The sequence below is a fragment of the Salvelinus namaycush genome, chromosome 24 (assembly GCF_016432855.1).
Source record: "Salvelinus namaycush isolate Seneca chromosome 24, SaNama_1.0, whole genome shotgun sequence".
Classification (NCBI taxonomy): Eukaryota; Metazoa; Chordata; class Actinopteri; order Salmoniformes; family Salmonidae; genus Salvelinus; species Salvelinus namaycush.
Window position 1 is genome coordinate 28,214,572 of NC_052330.1, and position 19,573 is coordinate 28,234,144.

At 40.5% G+C, this 19,573-nt stretch overlaps 1 protein-coding gene across 3 annotated transcripts; it reads right to left on the minus strand.

The window, feature by feature from the left end:
* Positions 1 to 224: 224 nt before the first annotated feature.
* On the minus strand, positions 225 to 17,850 carry LOC120019143 (platelet-activating factor acetylhydrolase-like). Of its 3 annotated transcripts, none has more exons than XM_038962423.1 (11): positions 17,488 to 17,850; positions 16,858 to 16,985; positions 16,602 to 16,752; positions 16,329 to 16,422; positions 16,150 to 16,218; positions 14,232 to 14,406; positions 13,760 to 13,873; positions 8,963 to 9,054; positions 6,902 to 6,959; positions 1,167 to 1,315; positions 225 to 1,021 (listed from the first exon to the last, which is right to left on the minus strand). In XM_038962423.1, the coding sequence occupies exons 1-10, from the start codon at positions 17,564 to 17,566 to the stop codon at positions 1,202 to 1,204; spliced, it is 1,074 nt and encodes a 357-aa protein (XP_038818351.1). In that variant the 5' UTR covers positions 17,567 to 17,850; the 3' UTR covers positions 225 to 1,021; positions 1,167 to 1,201. The 3 variants fall into 3 exon arrangements, with proteins under 3 accessions (XP_038818351.1, XP_038818348.1, XP_038818350.1); XM_038962420.1 differs by having other exon boundaries at positions 6,783 to 6,959; positions 17,488 to 17,847; XM_038962422.1 differs by lacking the exon at positions 16,150 to 16,218 and having other exon boundaries at positions 6,783 to 6,959; positions 17,488 to 17,848.
* Between the last annotated feature and the right edge of the window lie 1,723 nt (positions 17,851 to 19,573).

Consider the following 19,573-nt stretch of genomic DNA (forward strand, 5'->3'; position numbering starts at 1 on the left):
ACAATACATAATCTTGCACTTCCTTCCACGCGTCGTTCTCTTTGTCCTACCAGCAGCTATGATTAAAAACAATCTTATTGTCACTCCACCACTACTACAATGTCCTCAGCAGTCTAGTGTCAATGCTATTTGATGACATTCCAGAACATTACTACAGAGATGGTTCATAATCTTCACATAGGCCATTATGGTTGTTTCTCCCCACAGAAAAATTGATCAAGGACTCACAGTATCCATCATTTATAGTTGTATACAAATCAGATGCATTGATTACAGTAGTGTACAAATTAAAATATTTCAGAATTGAAACACATGGAAAAGAAGGTGATATGTTTGAATGATCCAGGGCTGTATTTGTGTGCCAAACAACTGAAATGTGTGTTCCTCATTGGACAAGTTCAGGTTGTTTTAGTGCCTGATGAATATGACCCAGGAAATACAGGTAGATTAAGGCACATTTATGGCGCTGGTTCAAAGGAATCAAACATCTCATCTTTGTGACTAGTATTTTGCTACATTCTATCAATCTGTGCAATCATGCTAGATACATAAATTAACCATCTATGGGTCATAAACTGAAAGTCTTGGAAGACTCCTGCCTTTTCAAAATTGACTTAATATCCCATACAGGTGTAAAATGTTATACACTACAACCATAATTAGTTCAGGTACAAAGATACTGTTGAGTGCAGTGTTCCTACAAAACTGTATAGCTTGACATTACTTGGAGATACAGTATACCTCTCCAAGCAATCATAATTTGGTACTGGTGAAGTCTGACTGTAGTAGAAATCACTGTGCTCTATTTGACATATCCATGATTGAAACTACATTCAAGGCTCAGTGCAATAAATATTGGCACTTTGAGTTAGTGGAATTGGCTGGAAACCATGCATCCCTCTGAGGTCCATAGCGCAGATGGAACTGAACTAAGATATTTCAGTAACATTGGTGCCTGGAATGAGGTTGTGGTCCTTGCCCTCTATTAGATGGTCCCATTGATTGAAGTCTTTATCTAAACCTGCAAAACAAAGGCAAACCCGTTGGACACATTCCTGTTTTATCAAATTGAAAAAAGCTTCCGCACACAGAATGCCATTAGGACATGTCTGTTGAACCAACCAACCCTTGTTTACAAATCAAATGAACTCTGTACAGATCCTTACCTAGATGTCTCTGCAGGAATGCTAGCGATGCTCTATTACAGAGATCGATGCCGACCTGAGGGTCGAGCTCTCCTTTCAGCTTCAGGATCTTCCCTATCCAGTTGCCAGTCAGGAAGGTGAAGTCTGGGAAGCTCTGGTGAACGGTTCCCCTGTGCGGGAAGAAGAGAATATAAGATTACTCAAGTGTCCATTGTCATTTTCAGATCAAATAAATAAAACAATTCTTAACCCAACCCCCTGAGAAACACACTGAAGTTGGATGCCAGGGTCAGCTACAGAATATATATTTTTTAATGTCATGTGCCCCTCACATAATTGAGGCAACTGTGTTCTTTGAATGGTGAACTGAAACCATTTAAAGATTGAAAAGAAGATCCTCCTTGGAAGGCAATAAACAGGTATTTATTGTACCCATTCTGGTTTCAAAATCAGGAAGTGGCATTGTAAGTTTGTTCGCTTGCACAACTCAACCAAAGAGAGGGCTGAGCCGACAACATCACGAAAACGATGTGCGTGCTTCCATGGGACAGGAGTCAAATTTGATTTGTCACATGCGCCAAATACAAGAGGTGTAGACCTTACAGTGAAATGCTTACTTACAAGCCCTTAACCAACAATGCTTTAAGAAGTTACGAAAAAAAGTGTTAAGTAAAAAATAAATAAGAGCAGCGGTAAAATAACAATAGCGAGGCTATATACAGGGGGTACCGGTACAGAGTCAATGTCCGGGACACCGGGTAATTGAGGTAATATGTACATGCAGGTAGAGTTAAAGTGACTATGCATAGATAATAAACAGAGTAGCAGCTGTTAATTCGAAATGACACAACGACAAGGTTCCAGTTTAACAAAGTTTACTCTACTATATGAACACACTACAAGGTAGCCATTACACTCCAGGCTAGGTCCAACAACGAACAGACTTCCAGCGCATGCGCACTCTTGACTCCGTGATAGCCCCGTAATAACAGGAGTATAGGGATACTTAAAACATGAACTTAACAATCTCCCCCTTTTCTTTAAAGACAAATAAAACATCAACAACATAATTAAAGGTCCAAGTATTATTCAAGATCCCCATTACAAATGGGTTGTGTTACAGGCTGCCACTTTCCATTACTGAGAGCCTGTAGGAGCGAGAGCCTGTAGGAGCACAAGACCGGATGCTCCCTTTTTAGTCAGACAGTCAGCAAGCTGTTCCTTTGTGGTCGACCACAGAATCCGCTGGATTCTCTGTGCTTGAATAAGTTCCTTGATGCTGCTAATCTCAAAGTCTTTTCTCTGTGACAGACTTGGTTGACTTCACAGCATCAACTAATGAGTAGTTGTCAGTGACACAAACTACAGGTAGGAAGTGCCGTTTTGTCCCACCAGTGATAACCTAGCGAAGCATCACTGAAGACAACTAGTTTCAAAGAGTCATCTTTTCCAACATGCTGAAACTTTAACGTCACTTGTTGTGATTCCAGTTTACGAACAACTTTGTTTGCCTCATGAATGGTTTGTACAGTGGCGTGTTTTGTGTTAGATGCCAAGTTGCAACCATCAAACCAGGTCTACTCTGTCTCGCAGCCCATAAAATTTGTCCCATCTTTGACCTCAATTGACCAGCTTCAATTCCACAGAGGGGAATTCCTTTGTACGGCTCTTGAAGAATCCATGTGGATAGGTTGAAGATTCTTGATATAGCTCTCCTGTTGCATCAGTATTTTTCCATCAACTGTAATAAACTCTATGCCAACATAACAAAAATGATCATGCTCCTCACGGCCAACCTAGAAAACAGCTTTGAGGTGTGGAATCACAGTTGAAGCAAAGGTCTGTGAGCCACCCCAGATAAAGTCATCAACATGACAGGCAAGTACTCCAGTCACATTGCAGTCTTGATCAAGCCAATAGAAGACTGCAGGATCCACTTGTGACATTTTTCCACCTGTATTCAGCATTGTTGCCTTGACTTTGTTGTACCAGTAGAGTGATCCATCTGCCAGTCCATACACACACTTTTTTAGTTTCCACAGTGTTCCTTCACTTTTAGCTTCGGGCGGAGGTCGGATGTGAATGTCCCTTGACAGCTCTGTTCCCTGCAAAAATCCAGATTTGATGTCTATGGAATTAAGTTTCCATTTTTTCTGGCAGATCACTGACATCAGCAATCTGAGTGACTCTGAGGCCCATGTCGGTGAGTCTTTTGGGAGTTCTTTAGCAGCCAGCTCCTCAAAAACTCTAGCCACTAGACGTGCTTTGGGCACTATTCCAGTTAAGGATTCTTTAAGGGTACACACCCACCTTGTTGAGACGCACTTTTGGCCAATGTCTTTGACTTCCTCAAACACTCCATTTTTCCTCCAATTACTGAGCTCATCTAGCTTAGCTGAGTCAAATGACACGTCCTTTGTTTCAAGTACATCATCATTTTGAATGTCATTCTGTTTTTCTCGATTTTCCATTGGTTCAATTCTGATATTATCTACAAGTGGCAGGTCAGCTGACCCTGTTGTACCAGAAAGTGTAGCTGGTTCAGAGTACTGCAAGTTGTACCAGTTCTTGTGTTTTGCTTTTCCTGCTCGTCCAATGACGGTTGCTGTATGTGGAATACCACTTTCTCTGTCCGTGTATTTAACAGGTTGTCCAGTTTTCAGATTGGAACAACCATGTTCTCTTAACACATGTGGCTGTTGAATGTTTTCCTCATTTGAACGCTCAACAGTATTACCTGTGGCATGGTTGAAGGTCTCTGCTCCATTTCCTATGTCAGTTTCGGTGTCCATATCATTGGATGCGACATCTGGTAGGTTTGTGTCTGTTACTGTGTCCTTTTTGTCATTTTCATTAGGAGACTGATTCTCAGCAACAGCCCCTCTATCTTGTTGATCATTTACTTTCCGCAATCTTGAGTGATGCACCCTGACAATCATGCCTCCGTGCCTCACAAATATCACCACACCATCTTGACCAATGACTACTCCCGGTCCTTTCCACTCTTGACAGTCAACTCGTTTGTAGTACACTTTGTCTCCAGACTCGTACTTCTCATCATCATTATTCCCTGAACTGCTGAGTAACTTTGAAGTCTGTTAACTGTATCATGTCCAAACTGTTTGTAAAGCTTTAACAATACTTTGTGTTTTTCTTTAGTGCTCATGTTCTCTGTGACTGTCAGAATCTTCATGTGCTCTGTGTCAGTCAGAATCTCATTTTTGCATGGACACTGTGTGATGTCTTTGTCTAAAATGTTTACACAATAGTGGCCTGAGGTAGTAAGTTCAAGAGTCACTGGTTGTTTAAACATCACTGCCTTGTCATTTTTTATGTCTAGTACAGCCTCTGCCTTCTTGAGGGAAGCTTTGCTTAATAGTAAGGGGATATCTGTAGGGACCACCTCTGTTTCAATGTGACACTTAGTCTGACCAATTTTTGCTGGTATCTTAACTCTCTTGGTAGAATGGACAATTCTCCCGTCTCCAAATTTGAAAGCTCTGTTGCTTGGTGTGTCAATCATATTTTGTACTTCCTTCATATTTAGTTCACTGACATAGCTATCAAGCCATTTTGCACCACACACTGCCCGTGTACATGCAGTATCAATCACAGCAGATCCTAAGGATTCAACTATAAAAATCTCAGTATCAGAAGCAGATTCATTTGAAAACAGTGTAATGTTACACTGCTCTATCTCTGTGTTTACATTTTCCTCTGTTAGTTTAACTTGTTCATTTTTATGAGGACAGTCTTTAACCCAATGGTAAGTGCTTTGACAAATAGCACATTTCGATCTCCTTCCATATGTGTCCAGTGGATTTGTGCCGGGAAATGGCGCCCTCTTCTGGTTATCTTGAGAACGTGACTTTTTGGCGCCTTTTCTGTGCTGCTCGGTGTAATATGCTGCGTCACTCACTTGCATTCCATCTGTTATTGGCGCGACAGACGTCTTTTCACCAAATATTCTTTTTAGTGCCGACTTCATAGATGCAAAAGTCAGCACAGTACAAGCAGTCAACGCCAACTGTTTCTCCCTACCATCTAGACAAGCAGTGTCTAGCAACTTGAACCCTAACACTGCATCTGGGAGAACCATGTCGTACTTGCGCATTCTATTGTACCTCTGTTCGAAATCAATGATGTAGTCCGCCATTGCAACCGAAATATCTCTCGTAACACTGTCAAAGTTTGAATATGCCTCGTAGGCACGGTCTTTCTCTTCTTTAAGAAATACAGAATCCAGTGCTGTGATCAAAGTTCCCATACCGTCATCCTTGTTCAAATCCTCAACGGATATCTCCAGTGCTGTATCTCTCGCTCTTCCCTCGAGCGATAATACCACCGCAAGTGCTTGCTTTTTCGCGTCCAGATTAGTAACGCGTGTCCAGATTCCCAGTTCATTTTTCCAACTTTCGTACGACCTCTTCTCGTCGAAGCGAGGTGGCACGTTGTAGTTAGAAGCCATCGTCTGCTACCAATGTTAATTCGAAATGACACAACGACAAGGTTCCAGTTTAACAAAGTTTACTCTACTATATGAACACACTACAAGGTAGCCATTACACTCCAGGCTAGGTCCAACAACGAACAGACTTCCAGCGCATGCGCACTCTTGACTCCGTGATAGCCCCGTAATAACAGGAGTATAGGGATACTTAAAACATGAACTTAACAGCAGCAGCGGAAAAGAGGGGCCTTTGATAATTAGTTCAAGAGTCTTATGGCTTGGGGGTAGAAGCTGTTAAGAAGCCTTTTGGACCTAGACTTGGCGCTCTGGTACCACTTGCCGTGCGGTAGCAGAGAGAACAGTCTGTGACTAGGGTGGCTGGAGTCGTTGACAATTTTTAGGGCTTTCCTCTGACACCACCTGGTATAGAGGTCCTGGATGGCAGGAAGCTTGGCCCCAGTGATGTACTGGGCCGTACGTACTACGCTCTGTAGTACCTTGCAGTCGGAAGGCCGAGCGGTTGCCATACCAGGCAGTGATGCAACCAGTCAAGATAATCTTGATGATGCAGCTGTAGAACCTTTTGAAGATCTGAGGACCCATGACAAACCTTTCAGTCTCCTGAGGGGAATAGGCTTTGTCGTACCCTCTTCACGACTGTCTTAGCTCTCAACATGCTCCACTACAGCCCCGTCGATGAGAATGGGGGCGTGCTCGGTCCTCCTTTTCCTGTAGTCCACAATCATCTCCCTTGTCTTGATCACGTTGAGGGAGAGGTTGTTGTGATTCTGGACAGCCAGATTACTCGCAAGAATGACAAGAAAGTAGCTCATTTCATCTTGTTCTTGATACCTTCTCTTGTTTTGACTGATTTCATGTCAATGCTAATATGGCTAATCAAAAGGGAACCACAGCGCTAAATGGCAAAAAATTGCTAGCTAGCTAACCAACAATTGTACGATGTATTTTAGACGGTGCAAATGTATTTATGTTTTCAATAAACATTGGAGACCAAAGATAGCTTACAACAATTTAAGCTAACTGTGTCTTTTTTGCCCCATAGTTGCGCACGGATTGGTTTTGTTGCTAAACAACCAACCAGTCTATAGGTGTGGAAACAAAATCTACTAATCTATCATCTTTCACATTGTCATCTCAGTAACAGTGAATGTATTTTCTGTCCATACTTGATGGTGATCATTTTCCTCTGCATGGAGGTGGAGGAGGAGTCCAGTTTCCTCATGCGACTGATGTTCCCGGCCCACTGGAACTTCTCAGAGTTAATGAAGAAGATTGGCTGCTTTACCCTGACATAGATCTCTTCATCCAGGGGGAACATCCATGCGTCCAGGGCAATGCCACACCTGAGGAGATCAACATAAATATACAAATAATATTGTGAGTTCGGGGGGTGCCCCAACCAGGACTCAAACCTGGGTCCAGCAACTGTCAACCCAACATCTTATCTGTTACGCCAAGAGATCTGAACCTCTTGACGAGGTTTCTAGGTGTTATGTTAAGGTCGCTACAATATTATGGTCATTTCAGTGGTTGAAAAAGTACCCTATTGTCATACTTAAGTAAAAGTATAGACACGTTAATAAAAAGTTACTCAAGTAAAAGTCTAAAAGTATTTGGTTCTAAATATACTTAAGTATCAAAAGTAAAAGTATAAATCATTTCAAATTTCTTATATTAAGCAAAGCAGACGGCACGCTTTTCTTGTTTTAAAAATGTACGGATAGTAATGGGCACTCCAACACTCAGACACAATGTACGGATAGTAATGGGCACTCCAACACTCAGACACAATGTACGGATAGTAATGGGCACTCCAACACTCAGACACAATGTACGGATAGTAATGGGCACTCCAACACTCAGACACAATGTACGGATAGTAATGGGCACTCCAACACTCAGACACAATGTACGGATAGTAATGGGCACTCCAACACTCAGACATAATGTACGGATAGTAATGGGCACTCCAACACAATGTACGGATAGTAATGGGCACTCCAACACTCAGACACAATGTACGGATAGTAATGGGCACTCCAACACTCAGACACAATGTACGGATAGTAATGGGCACTCCAACACTCAGACACAATTTACAAACGAAGCATTTGTGTTTAGTGAGTCTGCCAGATCAGAGGCAGTAGGGATGACCAGGGATGTTCTCTTGATAAGTGCATGAATTGGACCATTTTCCTGCCCTGCTAAGCATTCAAAATGTAACGAGTACTTTTGTGTGTCAAGGAAAATGTAGCGAGTAAAAAGTACATTATTTTCTTTAGGAATGTAGTGAAGTAAAAGTAAAAGTTGTCAAAAATATAAATAGTAAAGTAAAGTACAGATACCCCAAAAAACTACTTAAGTAGTACTGTAAAGTATTTCTACTTAAGTACTTTACGCCACTGGGTTAATTTAGCAAGAGAGCTAGGTACATCTCCAGCACTAGAAAAACAGACTTAATTGATGTACGCCAACAACCATCTGAGGGATGTGATGGAAAAATGTTATTGTTTGAAGAGACAGCCTTGAAAATGTTCATCTTGTTTTTCGTGTCATAAAAAATCCTTGGTTCCTGCCTGTGCTTGGTAAAGATATGAGAGGTGACATCACCCCCTCCTTAGAACCATCTGTCAGAATGGCCAGAATATGTTCTTTAAGATAGGAGACAGTGCCAGACACATGCAGGAACCAACCATATGAACCATGCAAATATAACTTGTCTGTGTCAGCAGTATATAAGAGAACAAACAGGACTGCGCCCACAGAGCTCACTTCAAACCGGTACTTTATGCATCTAAGGTTGACTGTGACCTCTCCAGCTTGCTGTTAATAAACAATGATTCCTTCAAGATTGATTTCAGGTGTCCCTGGTGGTAATTTCCACGACAAGGTGTTGAATTTCCACGACAGGGGACTGGTCTGCAACATCACATTGAGGTTTAAGAAACACTAATTTAGTAGATATTTTTATACAAAGCGACACTGTATAGTGTGTATTATTTTCAGTATAAAATATGGGGCTGTGGGGGAATCAAACTCACAACTCTGGTGTTTAATTGTGTTACTATTTACTTTTATCTATTTGTTCTATTCTATTTGTTCTATTCTCTTACTTTTTAACTGCATTGTTGGGAAAAGGATCGTAAGTAATTCACGATAAAGTCTACACTGTGCGTGTGACAAATACAATTTGATTTGATTCAAGCACCATGTTCCAAGGAAACATTTTGAACCATCTCACCTTAATGTGCCATTTGATGAAATTGATTAGACTTTAGTAGAGAGAGGAAAATGTGAAAACTGAAGCGACTTTGAATGTGATGAAATTGAGAGGTGTAACTCTTACTTGAAGTTGACGTCTTTGCAGAGGGCTTCTATCACTGTTGCTCCCCCAAAAGAATGGCCCATCACCGCTATCCGGCACAAGTCCATAGAGTTCTGGGAAAGAGGGAAGATACAGGGTGATGTCATTCATTACCAGTAACACTGGATTTGATTCAAACAGCAGAAAAGGTAATCGTACTAAAAGTTTGAACACAAATTGACTGAATACCAATCGAATTTTCAGCCAACATGCACAACTTGTAGGGCCTGTTAATTATCCAATGTGGAGGAATATGTCAAAACAGTTATCAAAACTGTCATTCAACAAATTAAAAACAGGTGGCCCTGTTTCTTTAGTTTGCTCTACATCAGTGGTTCCCAAACTTTTTATAGTCCCGTACCCCTTCAAACATTCAACCTCCAGCTGCGTAGGGTCAGCGCACTCTCAAATGTTGTTTTTGCCATCATTGTAAGCCTGCCACACACACACTATACAATACATTTATTAAACATAACAATGACTGAGTCTTTGTCACAACCCAGCTCATAGGAAGTGACAAAGAGCTCTTATAAGACCAGGGCACAAATAATAATAATAAGCAATCATTTTGCTCTTTATTTAGCCATCTCACATATAAAACTTTATTTGTTCATCGAAAATTGTGAATAACTCACCACAGGTTAATGAGAAGGGTGTGTTTGAAAGGTTGCACATACAGTTGAAGTCGGAAGTTTACATACACCTTAGCCAAATACATTTAAACTCAGTTTTTCACAATTCCTGACATTCAATCCTTGTAAAAATTCCCTGTCTTAGGTCCGTTATGATCACCACTTTATTTTAAGAATGTGAAATGTCAGAATAATTGTACAGAGAATGATTTATTTCAGCTTTTATTTCTTTCATCACATTCCCGGTGGGTCAGAAGTTTACATGCACTCAATTAGTATTCAATAGCATTGCCTTTAAATTGTTTAACTTGGGTCAAACATTTCGGGAAGCCTTCCACAAGCTTCCCACAATAAGTTGGGTGAATTCTGGCCCATTCCTCCTGACAGAGATGGTGTAACTGAGTCAGGTTTGTAGGCCTCCTTGCTCCTTGCGTGTGCGCCTTTTCAGTTCTGCCCACAAATCTTCTATAGGATTGAGGTCAGGGCTTTGTTATGGTCACTCCAATACCTTGACTTTGTTGTCCTTAAGCCATTTTGTCACAACTTTGGAAGTATGCTTGGGGTCATTGTCCATTTGGAAGACCCATTTGCGACCAAGCTTTAACTGCCTGACTGATGTCTTGAGATGTTGCTACAATATATCCACATAATTTTCCATCCTCATGATGCCATCTATTTTGTGAAGTGCACCAGTCCCTCCTGCAGCAAAGCACCACTACAACATGATGCTGCCACCCCGTGCTTCACGGTTGGGATGGTGTTCTTTGGCTTGCAAGCCTCCCCATTTTTCCTCCAAACATAACAATGGTCATTATGGCCAAACAGTTCTATTTTTGTTTCATCAGACCAGAGGACATTTCTCCAAAAAGTACGATCTTTGTCCCCATGTACAGTTGCAAACCGTAGTCTGGCTTTTTTAATGGCGGTTTTGGAGCAGTGGCTTCTTCCTTGCTGAGCGGCCTTTCAGGTTATGTCGATATAGGACTCGTTTCACTATGGATATAGATACTTTTGTATCTATACGTTTTCTCCAGCATCTTCACAAGGTCCTTTGCTGTTGTTCTGGGATTGATTTGCACTTTTCGCACCAAAGTACGTTCATCTCTAGGAGACAGAACACGTCTCCTTCCTGAGCGGTAGTGTGGCTGCGTGGTCCCATGGTGTTTATACTTGCGTACTACTGTTTGTACAGATGAACGTGGTACCTTCAGACGTTTGGAAATTGTTCCCAAGGATGAACCAGACTTGTGGAGGTCTACAATTGTTTTTCAGAGGTCTTAGCTGATTTTTTTTCTTCCCCCATGATGTCGAGCAAAGAGGCACTGAGTTTGAAGGTAGGCCTTGAAATACATCCACAGGTACACCTCCAATTGACTCAAATTATGTCAATTAGCATATCAGAAGCTTCTAAAGCTATGGCATCATTTTCTGGAATTTCCCAAGCTGTTTAAAGGCACAGTCAACTTAGTGCATGTAAACTTCTGACCCACTGGAATTGTGATACAGTGAATTATAAGTGAAATAATCTGTCTGTAAACAATTGTTGGAAAAATTACTTGTGTCATGCACAAAGTAGATGTCCTAACCGACTTGCCAAAACTATAGTTTGTTAACCAGAAATTTGCGGAGTGGTTGAAAAATGAGTTTTATTGACTCCAACCTAGTGTATGTAAACTTCCAACTTCAACTGTAACTCTGCAATGTTGGGTTGTATTGGAGAGAGTCTCAGTCTTAAATCATTTTCCACACACAGTTTGTGCGTGTATTTAGTTTTCATGCTAGTGAGGGCCGAGAATCAACTCTCACATAGGTACGTGGTTGCAAAGGGCATCAGTGTCTTAACAGCGCGATTTGCCAAGGCAGGATACTCTTGAGGACAGCCCAATCCAAAAATCTGTCAGTGGCTTCTGATTCAATTCAATTTTCACAAAACCGCTTGTTGGAATTTCGATGAGGCTCTCTTGTTCAGATATCGCTAAGTGGACTAGAGGCAGGGCATGAAAGAGATAAAGAATCCAGTTGTTTGTGTCGTCCATTTCGGGAAAGTACCTGCGTAATTGCGCACCCAACTCCCTCAGGTGCTTCGCTGTGTCACATTTGACATTGTCCATAAGCTTGAGTTTATTTCCACACAAAAAATCATACAATGGAAAGACCTGTGTGTTGTCCTTGTTAATGTAGACAGAGAAGAGCTCCAACTTCTTAATCATAGCCTCAATTGTGTCCAGCACATTGAATATAGTTGCGGAGAGTCCCTGTAATCTTAGATTCAGATCATTCAGGCGAGAAAAAACATCAACCAGATAGGCCAGTCGTGTGAGAAACTCGTCATCATGCAAGCGGTCATACAAGTGAAAATGATGGTAAGTCAAGAAAACTTTAAGCTCGTCTCTCAATTTAAAAAAAATGTGTCAATACTTTGCCCCTTGATAACCAGCTCACTTCTGTATGTTGTAAAAGCGTTACATGGTCGCTGCCCATATCATTGCATAGTGCAGAAAATACATGAGATTTCAGGGGCCTTGCTTTAACAAAGTTAACCATTTTCACTGTAGTGTCCAAAACGTCTTTCAAGCTGTCATGCAATCCTTTGGCAGCAAGAGCCTCTCGGTGGATGCTGCAGTGTACCCAAGTGGCGTCAGAAGCAACTGCTTGCACGCACGTTACCACTCCACTATGTCTCCCTGCCATCAGTACAGATACCAACACATCTTGACCTTCAAAGTCCATTTGATGTCACAAAGCTGTCCAGTACCCTCTCCTGTAGTCCTGGTTTCCAGTGGTTTGAAGAAGAGGATGTCTTCCTTAATTGACCCCCCCATAAAAGTAACGGACATATACCAGGAGCTAAGCCAGGCCCGCCACATCTGTTGACTCATCCAGCTGTAACGCATAGAATTCACTGGCTTGTATGCGAAACAATAATTGTTTCAAAACATCTCCTGCCATGTCACTGATGCGTCGTGAAAAAGTGTTGTTTGATGAAGGCATTGTCAGTATAGTTTTTTAGCCTTTTACCCCAGCATTGTCCCAGCCATATCCGCGGCAGCACGAATAATTAAGTCCTCCACAATAGTATGGGGCTTGCCTGTCCTAGCCCCTCGGTAGCTCACCATATAAGACGCTTCTAGCACCTTCTTATTAATGGTATCTGTTGCTTTTATACATATCTCACTACTCGAAAGTCGTCTTAATTCTCGCTCAAAAAACTCCTGTAGCTTATTTTTCAAATTGGCATGATTTGTTTCTAAATGTCTGCGCAAGAGTGAAGGTTTCATTGAGTTGTGAGATAGTACTTTTGCACATATAACATACTGTGGCTGAGGAAAGGCACTACTCCCAATATAAGTGAACCGCAAATCAATGTAGTTCTCATCATATTTGCACCTCTTCGATGGTCCAACGTCCCTGTCTGTTATTCGGTACTTTCCCGGGTAAGGGGGCAGCAGCTCTTCGGCTGCATCAGATTCACAACTGTCAGTGTCCATGCTAGCTGGGCTAACAACAAATGTAGAATTACTGATGCTAGCATTGGATGGGCTCGTGGAAGCAGAACAACTTGTGTCGTCGACAGGAGCAGATGTAGTACTGCTGGTAGTAGCAGTACTACCAGTAGAGCTGGTATGTCTCTATGGACGCGGGCCTTACTTTTCTTAACCATTTATAAATTTTTGAGCAAACGGAATGAGCAGCAGCTACGTTTGGCTACATATAGACCGTTAGTGGAATTCCCGCGAGAGAGTAACGGTTAATATGATTGGATGTTAATTATTTGACTAGGCTACCTGTATTTGACATTGTGTTGTTATTTCGTTGAACACTAGATGGTTTAATTTTATTTTGCCTGTGAAACAAGGCTACTCGGGCAGAAAGAAAACTCACCCAAATGTATAGCCCCGTTGGAAAATATAAATGGACTGTTTGAATTTTTAAAATGGGAATTATATTTTTATTTGGTGTACACCCGACGGCATTTGGCTTACCCCAGTTTGGCAACACCTGCTCTACATAAAGGGTTCAAGTGATGCTGTGAGTAGGCAGAGTATTGTCTAAAAGCAGTTAATTTAGCCATTCCCAGCGGCAGAGAACACAAAAGGGTGCAAAAGCCACTGGTCACTGATTGTTTCATTTGAGACAAAATATTCACCTCCAAAGTCGTCCAGTCAAACTCTGTCTGAAGCACGTTCTCCATCGTTTTTCCTGAGTTGATTTGGATGAGTGTATCCAAAGCCTTTATGCACTCGTCAGCTCGCTGTTTCACCTAGAAATAGACACTTCAATATTATGCTTAGTTCTCAAACACATGAAATTGTCTTCCTAACAGAATGCAATGCGGAGTAATATGTCCAGTGTGGCTCAGTTGGTAGAGCATGGTGCTTGCAACACCAGTGTTGTGAGTTTGATTCCCACAGGGGACCAGTATCTGGATAAAAGCATCTTCTAAATGACTAAAATGTAAAAATATAATACAAATGCAATATTCCATGTTATGGCAGTAGTGATATCACATTCATAAAACAAATGTATTACTCAAAGGTATGGTCCTGAGGAATGGCTCAGACAAGCCGATAAAAGGGTCTACACATGATTACACTGTATGTGACATATTCAATGTGTACCTGTTTATTCCTAAGGGGGAATTCACTCTCGCCTGGTTTCAGAGATCGGTAGTACATCCATTCCTCTACCAGGTTCTCTGGGGCCTCAGGGTTGGGTTTAAGCGGCGAAGCCTTATCTTTCTCAGGCTCTTGAGGCTTTTGATGGTAGAAGTATGTCGCAGAGGCAGATTCATCCCTAGAGGAAAACACCAAATAGCTATCGTTCAGCGGCACCAATACTGACATTATATCCTTTCGGTTGTTGTACAATGCTGACAGATATCTGAAAAAAGTGTTTTCTTTAAAAAAATACACAAGTCTGCTTTAATGAATAGGATATAGGAAAACTTTGAGTGCATGTATAATATTACATATTAAGTGTAAATAAACAGTAATGACATACATACAGTACCAGTCAAAAGTTAAGACACCTACTCATTCAAGGGTTTTTCTTTATTTGTACTACTTTCTACATTGTAGAATAATAGTGAAGACATCAAGACTATGAAATAACACATATGTAATCATGTAGTAGTGTTCAACAAATCAAAATATATTTGATATTCTTCAATGTATCCACCCTTTGCCTTGATGACAGCTTTGCACATGCTTGGGACTGGTACTGTACATACATATAATATGACATATTAAGTGTAAATGAACAGAAATGTCATTAATACATACATATCATATGACATATTAAGTGTAAATAAACAGAAATGTCCTTAATACATACATACATAAATATAATATGACATATTAAAAGTCGATAAACAGTAATGTTGTACATTAGTCAGAGATTGTCTATCTAAGCCTAAAACATATATCATTAACACTTCCGTTATCACACTCACTCGTTTGGCTGAAAAACCAATCAGACTCATACAGATTGATAAAACGGCTGACAAACCAATCAGATTAATAAAACAGCTGACAAACCAATCAGATTCATACAGATTGATAAAACGTCTGACAAACCAATCAGATTCATACAGATTGATAAAACGGCTGACAAACCAATCAGATTCATACAGATTGATAAAACAGCTGACAGACCAACCAGATTCATACAGATTGATAAAACGGCTGACAAACCAATCAGATTCATACAGATTGATAAAACGGCTGACAAACCAACCAGATTCATACAGATTGATAAAACGTTTGGTGTCAACACGTGTATTTGTTGGATTTACAACTGCACAGGAACAAAAAATAAAATCATCTTAACTGAAATAGAGATTTTTCACTTGAAAGTCCAAAACTTTCAAGACTAAATTATTCTAAATTCAAATTAATTTGGTTGGAGGCAAGTGATTCTCGTTTATGTGTAATATATCGGATCTGTGGTAAGTTGCAGGTGCCTACAGGGTAAAAAATAGCAATTGAACCCGTTTTGAAAAGAGAAAACAGACAATTCTGCTCCATTGCATTCCATTGTTAGGTGCAAGAGTGACAATATATTTAACTGCATCTTTAACACAACACAATTGTGTAGTAACACAACACAATAGCCAGTTCAGTGCCGCTGAAATTCACAGAAGTCCACAGCAGCAAGCTTAACCTGTATAGGCTGTGGTGGGCTTTAGGCCATAACCCCATGACAGACAGGGTTAGGCCACAGACCAGCCATTATGCTATCCATATAGTACCAGCAGTCCATACTGATAAAAATGTGATGACCTAGTTTGTACCATTGTACCACTCCTACCCTGAGATAAACAGGCAGGCCGCTCACGCCTGCTGCCTATACGAGGGCGACTGTCTGTGTATTTATGGAGAGTCCTATGTCATTGTTAGCTTAAGAACATTAACTGTCGACTGGAATCTCATCCCTTCCTCTGTCCATTAGATTAGGGAGCGCTTTTCAAAGTCTCTTTTCATAAATGAAGTGGACAGAGACTGTGTTTACAGTGTGTGTGTAGAGAGTGTGGAGTACCTGTGTTCCACTGATGCTACTATGAAGCCTTGTGAGGCCAGTTCTGTGCATATGGCTGAATATAACGTTCTGGGAGGAAAAGAGGTGAGGCATAAGATCATGTCCATATAATAACATAATATAATGTCCATATAATGGAGAATGTACATGTAAGGTGAACAATAAACTTCTGTTTGTACCTGAAAGCTCCAAGTCCATGAGAGAAGATGACTACTGGATACTTCCCATTTTGTTTATATGAGCCATTCAGGGCAGCAGGTATCTTAAAAGATCCTTTATAAAACACCAGAAACAACATGTTATAACAACTCAAGCACAGTTTGTGATTTAATAACCTCTACTGTATACTACATAAAACATTGTAAATCTAGCCCACCTGATTTTGATGTTCCAGGATCACTATAGCTAAAATAACTAAATGGTAATGTGTACCATAGAATAAAAGTATTTACCAAAGAGGTAATTGAAAATCTTTTCACTCAGGCCTCTGTTGATTTTCAGGAAGTCTGCAAGCCCATAGAAATATCCTTTACATGGGATCCAGTCTGGTTTTTCAGCATTGTCGGACGCTACACATGGATAGTATAACCTAAAGAATGTTCCCTGGTGACAGACAGTTTAAATGATTGTTACCAGTTGGTTTGGTATTTAGGAAAGATACTTTTTCCTAGCTAGTAGGAAAATGACAAAAATAACAACACTGTTTACCTCTACAGTGTGATCCATCATGAAATCTGAACATCCCACTGCATTAGGCCCTTTTGCTGGTGGGATTCCCAGGTTGTTGCTACAGGAGTTTCCCATAGCTGCTAAGAGACTCAATGTGCACCTCTGATCTGTAAACGCATTAGAATGTCAGTGAGTCAGCATGAATAAGCACATATCTAGATGGTAGATACGGCGTAGGAAGTGTATTTCAACAGTCTTCGTATATTACATGTGAGACTACAGTTTCCCAACAAAGGAGCATGAAGTCAAATTATGTTATGAAAGACAGCACCTAGCAAGCTGTCTTTGGATCCTCAATGTGTGTATATATAGCTGACAGTTAAAACATTACATAAATCATTAACTAACTAGCCACGACGTTAAGACTGATTTAGTTACAACCAGCTACATCATGGCATTAATAAATTCACGTTAGAATGTATGAACGAAATTGACTAACGTTAGCTATCATGAGTAACTAGGAATGGATAGATGCCAAAAGTTTAAAAGGTTGATTTGTTAGCTTTGTGATGCTAGTTATAACTCTTTAGTTTTTATATTATTTTCCTTTTAAAGCTAACAACTACAAATGACAAATTAGTTCGATTCAATTCAGTAACGTATCCATACCTGATCCTGTCCTTGACCACTGATAAATCTTCTTAGTCTTCTTAGCTAATAACTGTATGAGTCCACCATTAGCGAACATCGACCTCTAGGTTGCCTGATAAAGTTAGTTAGAAAGACGTACCGGATGCTAGGTCAACATTATCAGGTGAAACCTGTTTAAAAGTATGTCATTCGGGAGCGGCTTCCTAAGTACATTCACTGTCTGTGGACACACATTTAGTAGGAGTTGGGTTAGACACATCGGGACTAGTGATGCACCAACTGACGTAGCTACTAGCTGGTTAGCTTAGCATTAGCACTTGCTAGCTACAGACTGCCTTCAAAAAGCATGGTCTCATGTGTATTCATGGCTTCTGTCTGCAGCAGTAGCAAAGATGCCTGTATAGCTAAACCACTAAACTAAGATACACCACAACCTGTCGTTTTAAACGGGAACAAATGAGTCATAGTGGGCAGAACAAGCAAGGAGGTGGGCAGAGCCAAGCACGAGCTAGCAAGATCCTATTGACGCGTACAATTTTATATTTGCATATTTCTTTTGGGGAACGTCTACTCTGTAAAGTGCGCGTGTGCAAAAACTCAATTCGCCTTTGCACTCGTTCTAAACAACGTAATTTTTAAAACCTTTGGCAAAAGGCAAAGTCTACAAAACCAGTCCACTCTGTTCGTAACATATTCTAGTTTTGGGAACAGAAAACTGTATTGAGATCAAATGTTTAGACGATGAGAAAATGTGAAGAATTTCGGCGAAAATCCATCTCGTTCCATCTTCTCCCACTGCAGGCCACTGGATTTCCTCTAACTATCATATTTGGTAGTGAGTGGAAACGCCAAGCAGATGCTTCACATTTATACATCTGGTGAAATATCTGTCTCATTGTTCTGTCGGTGGTAATAGTATGCTTGGCAATCGCTTTGTGAATATTTGCATATTTATTGCATGACACAAACATTGTACAGATCAATATGCAAATATCATAGAAAAGTAAATAACTAAAACCAGAGAGACACTGAAAAGTATATATTACACGATTAGACAAGTTCGATTTTGACAAATACTGTAGATACTTTTTTGATCATTTGCTATGTATACATTTCAAGGATGTTACCTAATATTCTAAATAAATTAGAAAATATCTCACAATAAATTCACAAATTATTGGCTGTCACTGTGTGTGTATGTAAAATAAAAATGAATATCAAATTTGGCAATGCTTACAGGTTTACCCACCTTATCACTGATACATATTTTCACATCTACCTAAAATATTTCTACACTATCACTGTATATATATTAGTGATATATTAGTGCATGTAATGAAAAGCTTGACCACTCCTTCAGTAAAGTAAGGATTACAATGGGAATAGCTTTCATTAAAATGTCATATTCCTTACACAACATAACGTTTTTCTGGCTAATAATTCATTGTATGGCGTATACCTTTGGCATGCCATGAACTCTTTCATGCAAGAACACTTGTAGGGGGCTGTAAATTTAACAATTGATGTCATGAAGTTTTCAACAAAGTGGTAATCCCATAGATCCAACTGCAACGTTTCCCAACCCTGCTCCTCCAGTACCCCAACAGTACACATTTTTATTGTAACCCTGGACAAGCACACCTGATTGAACTTGTCAACTAATCATCAAGCCCTCAATGAGCTGAATGAGGCGTGTTTGTCCAGGGCTACAACCAAAATGCCTACTATTGGGGGTACTGGAGGACCAGGGTTGGGAAACGCTGAGTTAGAGAACTCATCTTTATATCTGTGCCATTATAACGTCTGTGACAGCATGGGCAGTGTCATTGAGGCTACAACCCGTAGGAATCCCCACCCAGTTGACTACTTTGACTACTTTAAATGCATGGTGGAAGCCCTCAATTGTGCTGACTATGGTAAAATTAAGCAATAATGCACGAGGGGGTGTGGTCTATAGCCAATATACCACAAAGGGCTGTTCTTATGTACAACGCAATGCGGAGTGCCTGGATACAGCCCTTAGACGTGGGATATTGGCAATATATCACAAACCCCAGAGGTGCCTTATTGCTATTATAAACTGGTTACCAAGTAATTAGAGCAG

Coding starts and splice junctions, on each gene's coding strand:
- LOC120019143 (XM_038962420.1), bottom strand. CDS start 17,566: ATGTTCGCTAATGGTGGACTCATACAGTTATTAGCTAAGAAGACTAAG. Junction 1,316..6,782: donor AGGAAAATGATCACCATCAA/GTATGGACAGAA, acceptor CTTCCCGCACAG/GGGAACCGTTCACCAGAGCT. Junction 1,022..1,166: donor ATTCCTGCAGAGACATCTAG/GTAAGGATCTGT, acceptor TTTGTTTTGCAG/GTTTAGATAAAGACTTCAAT.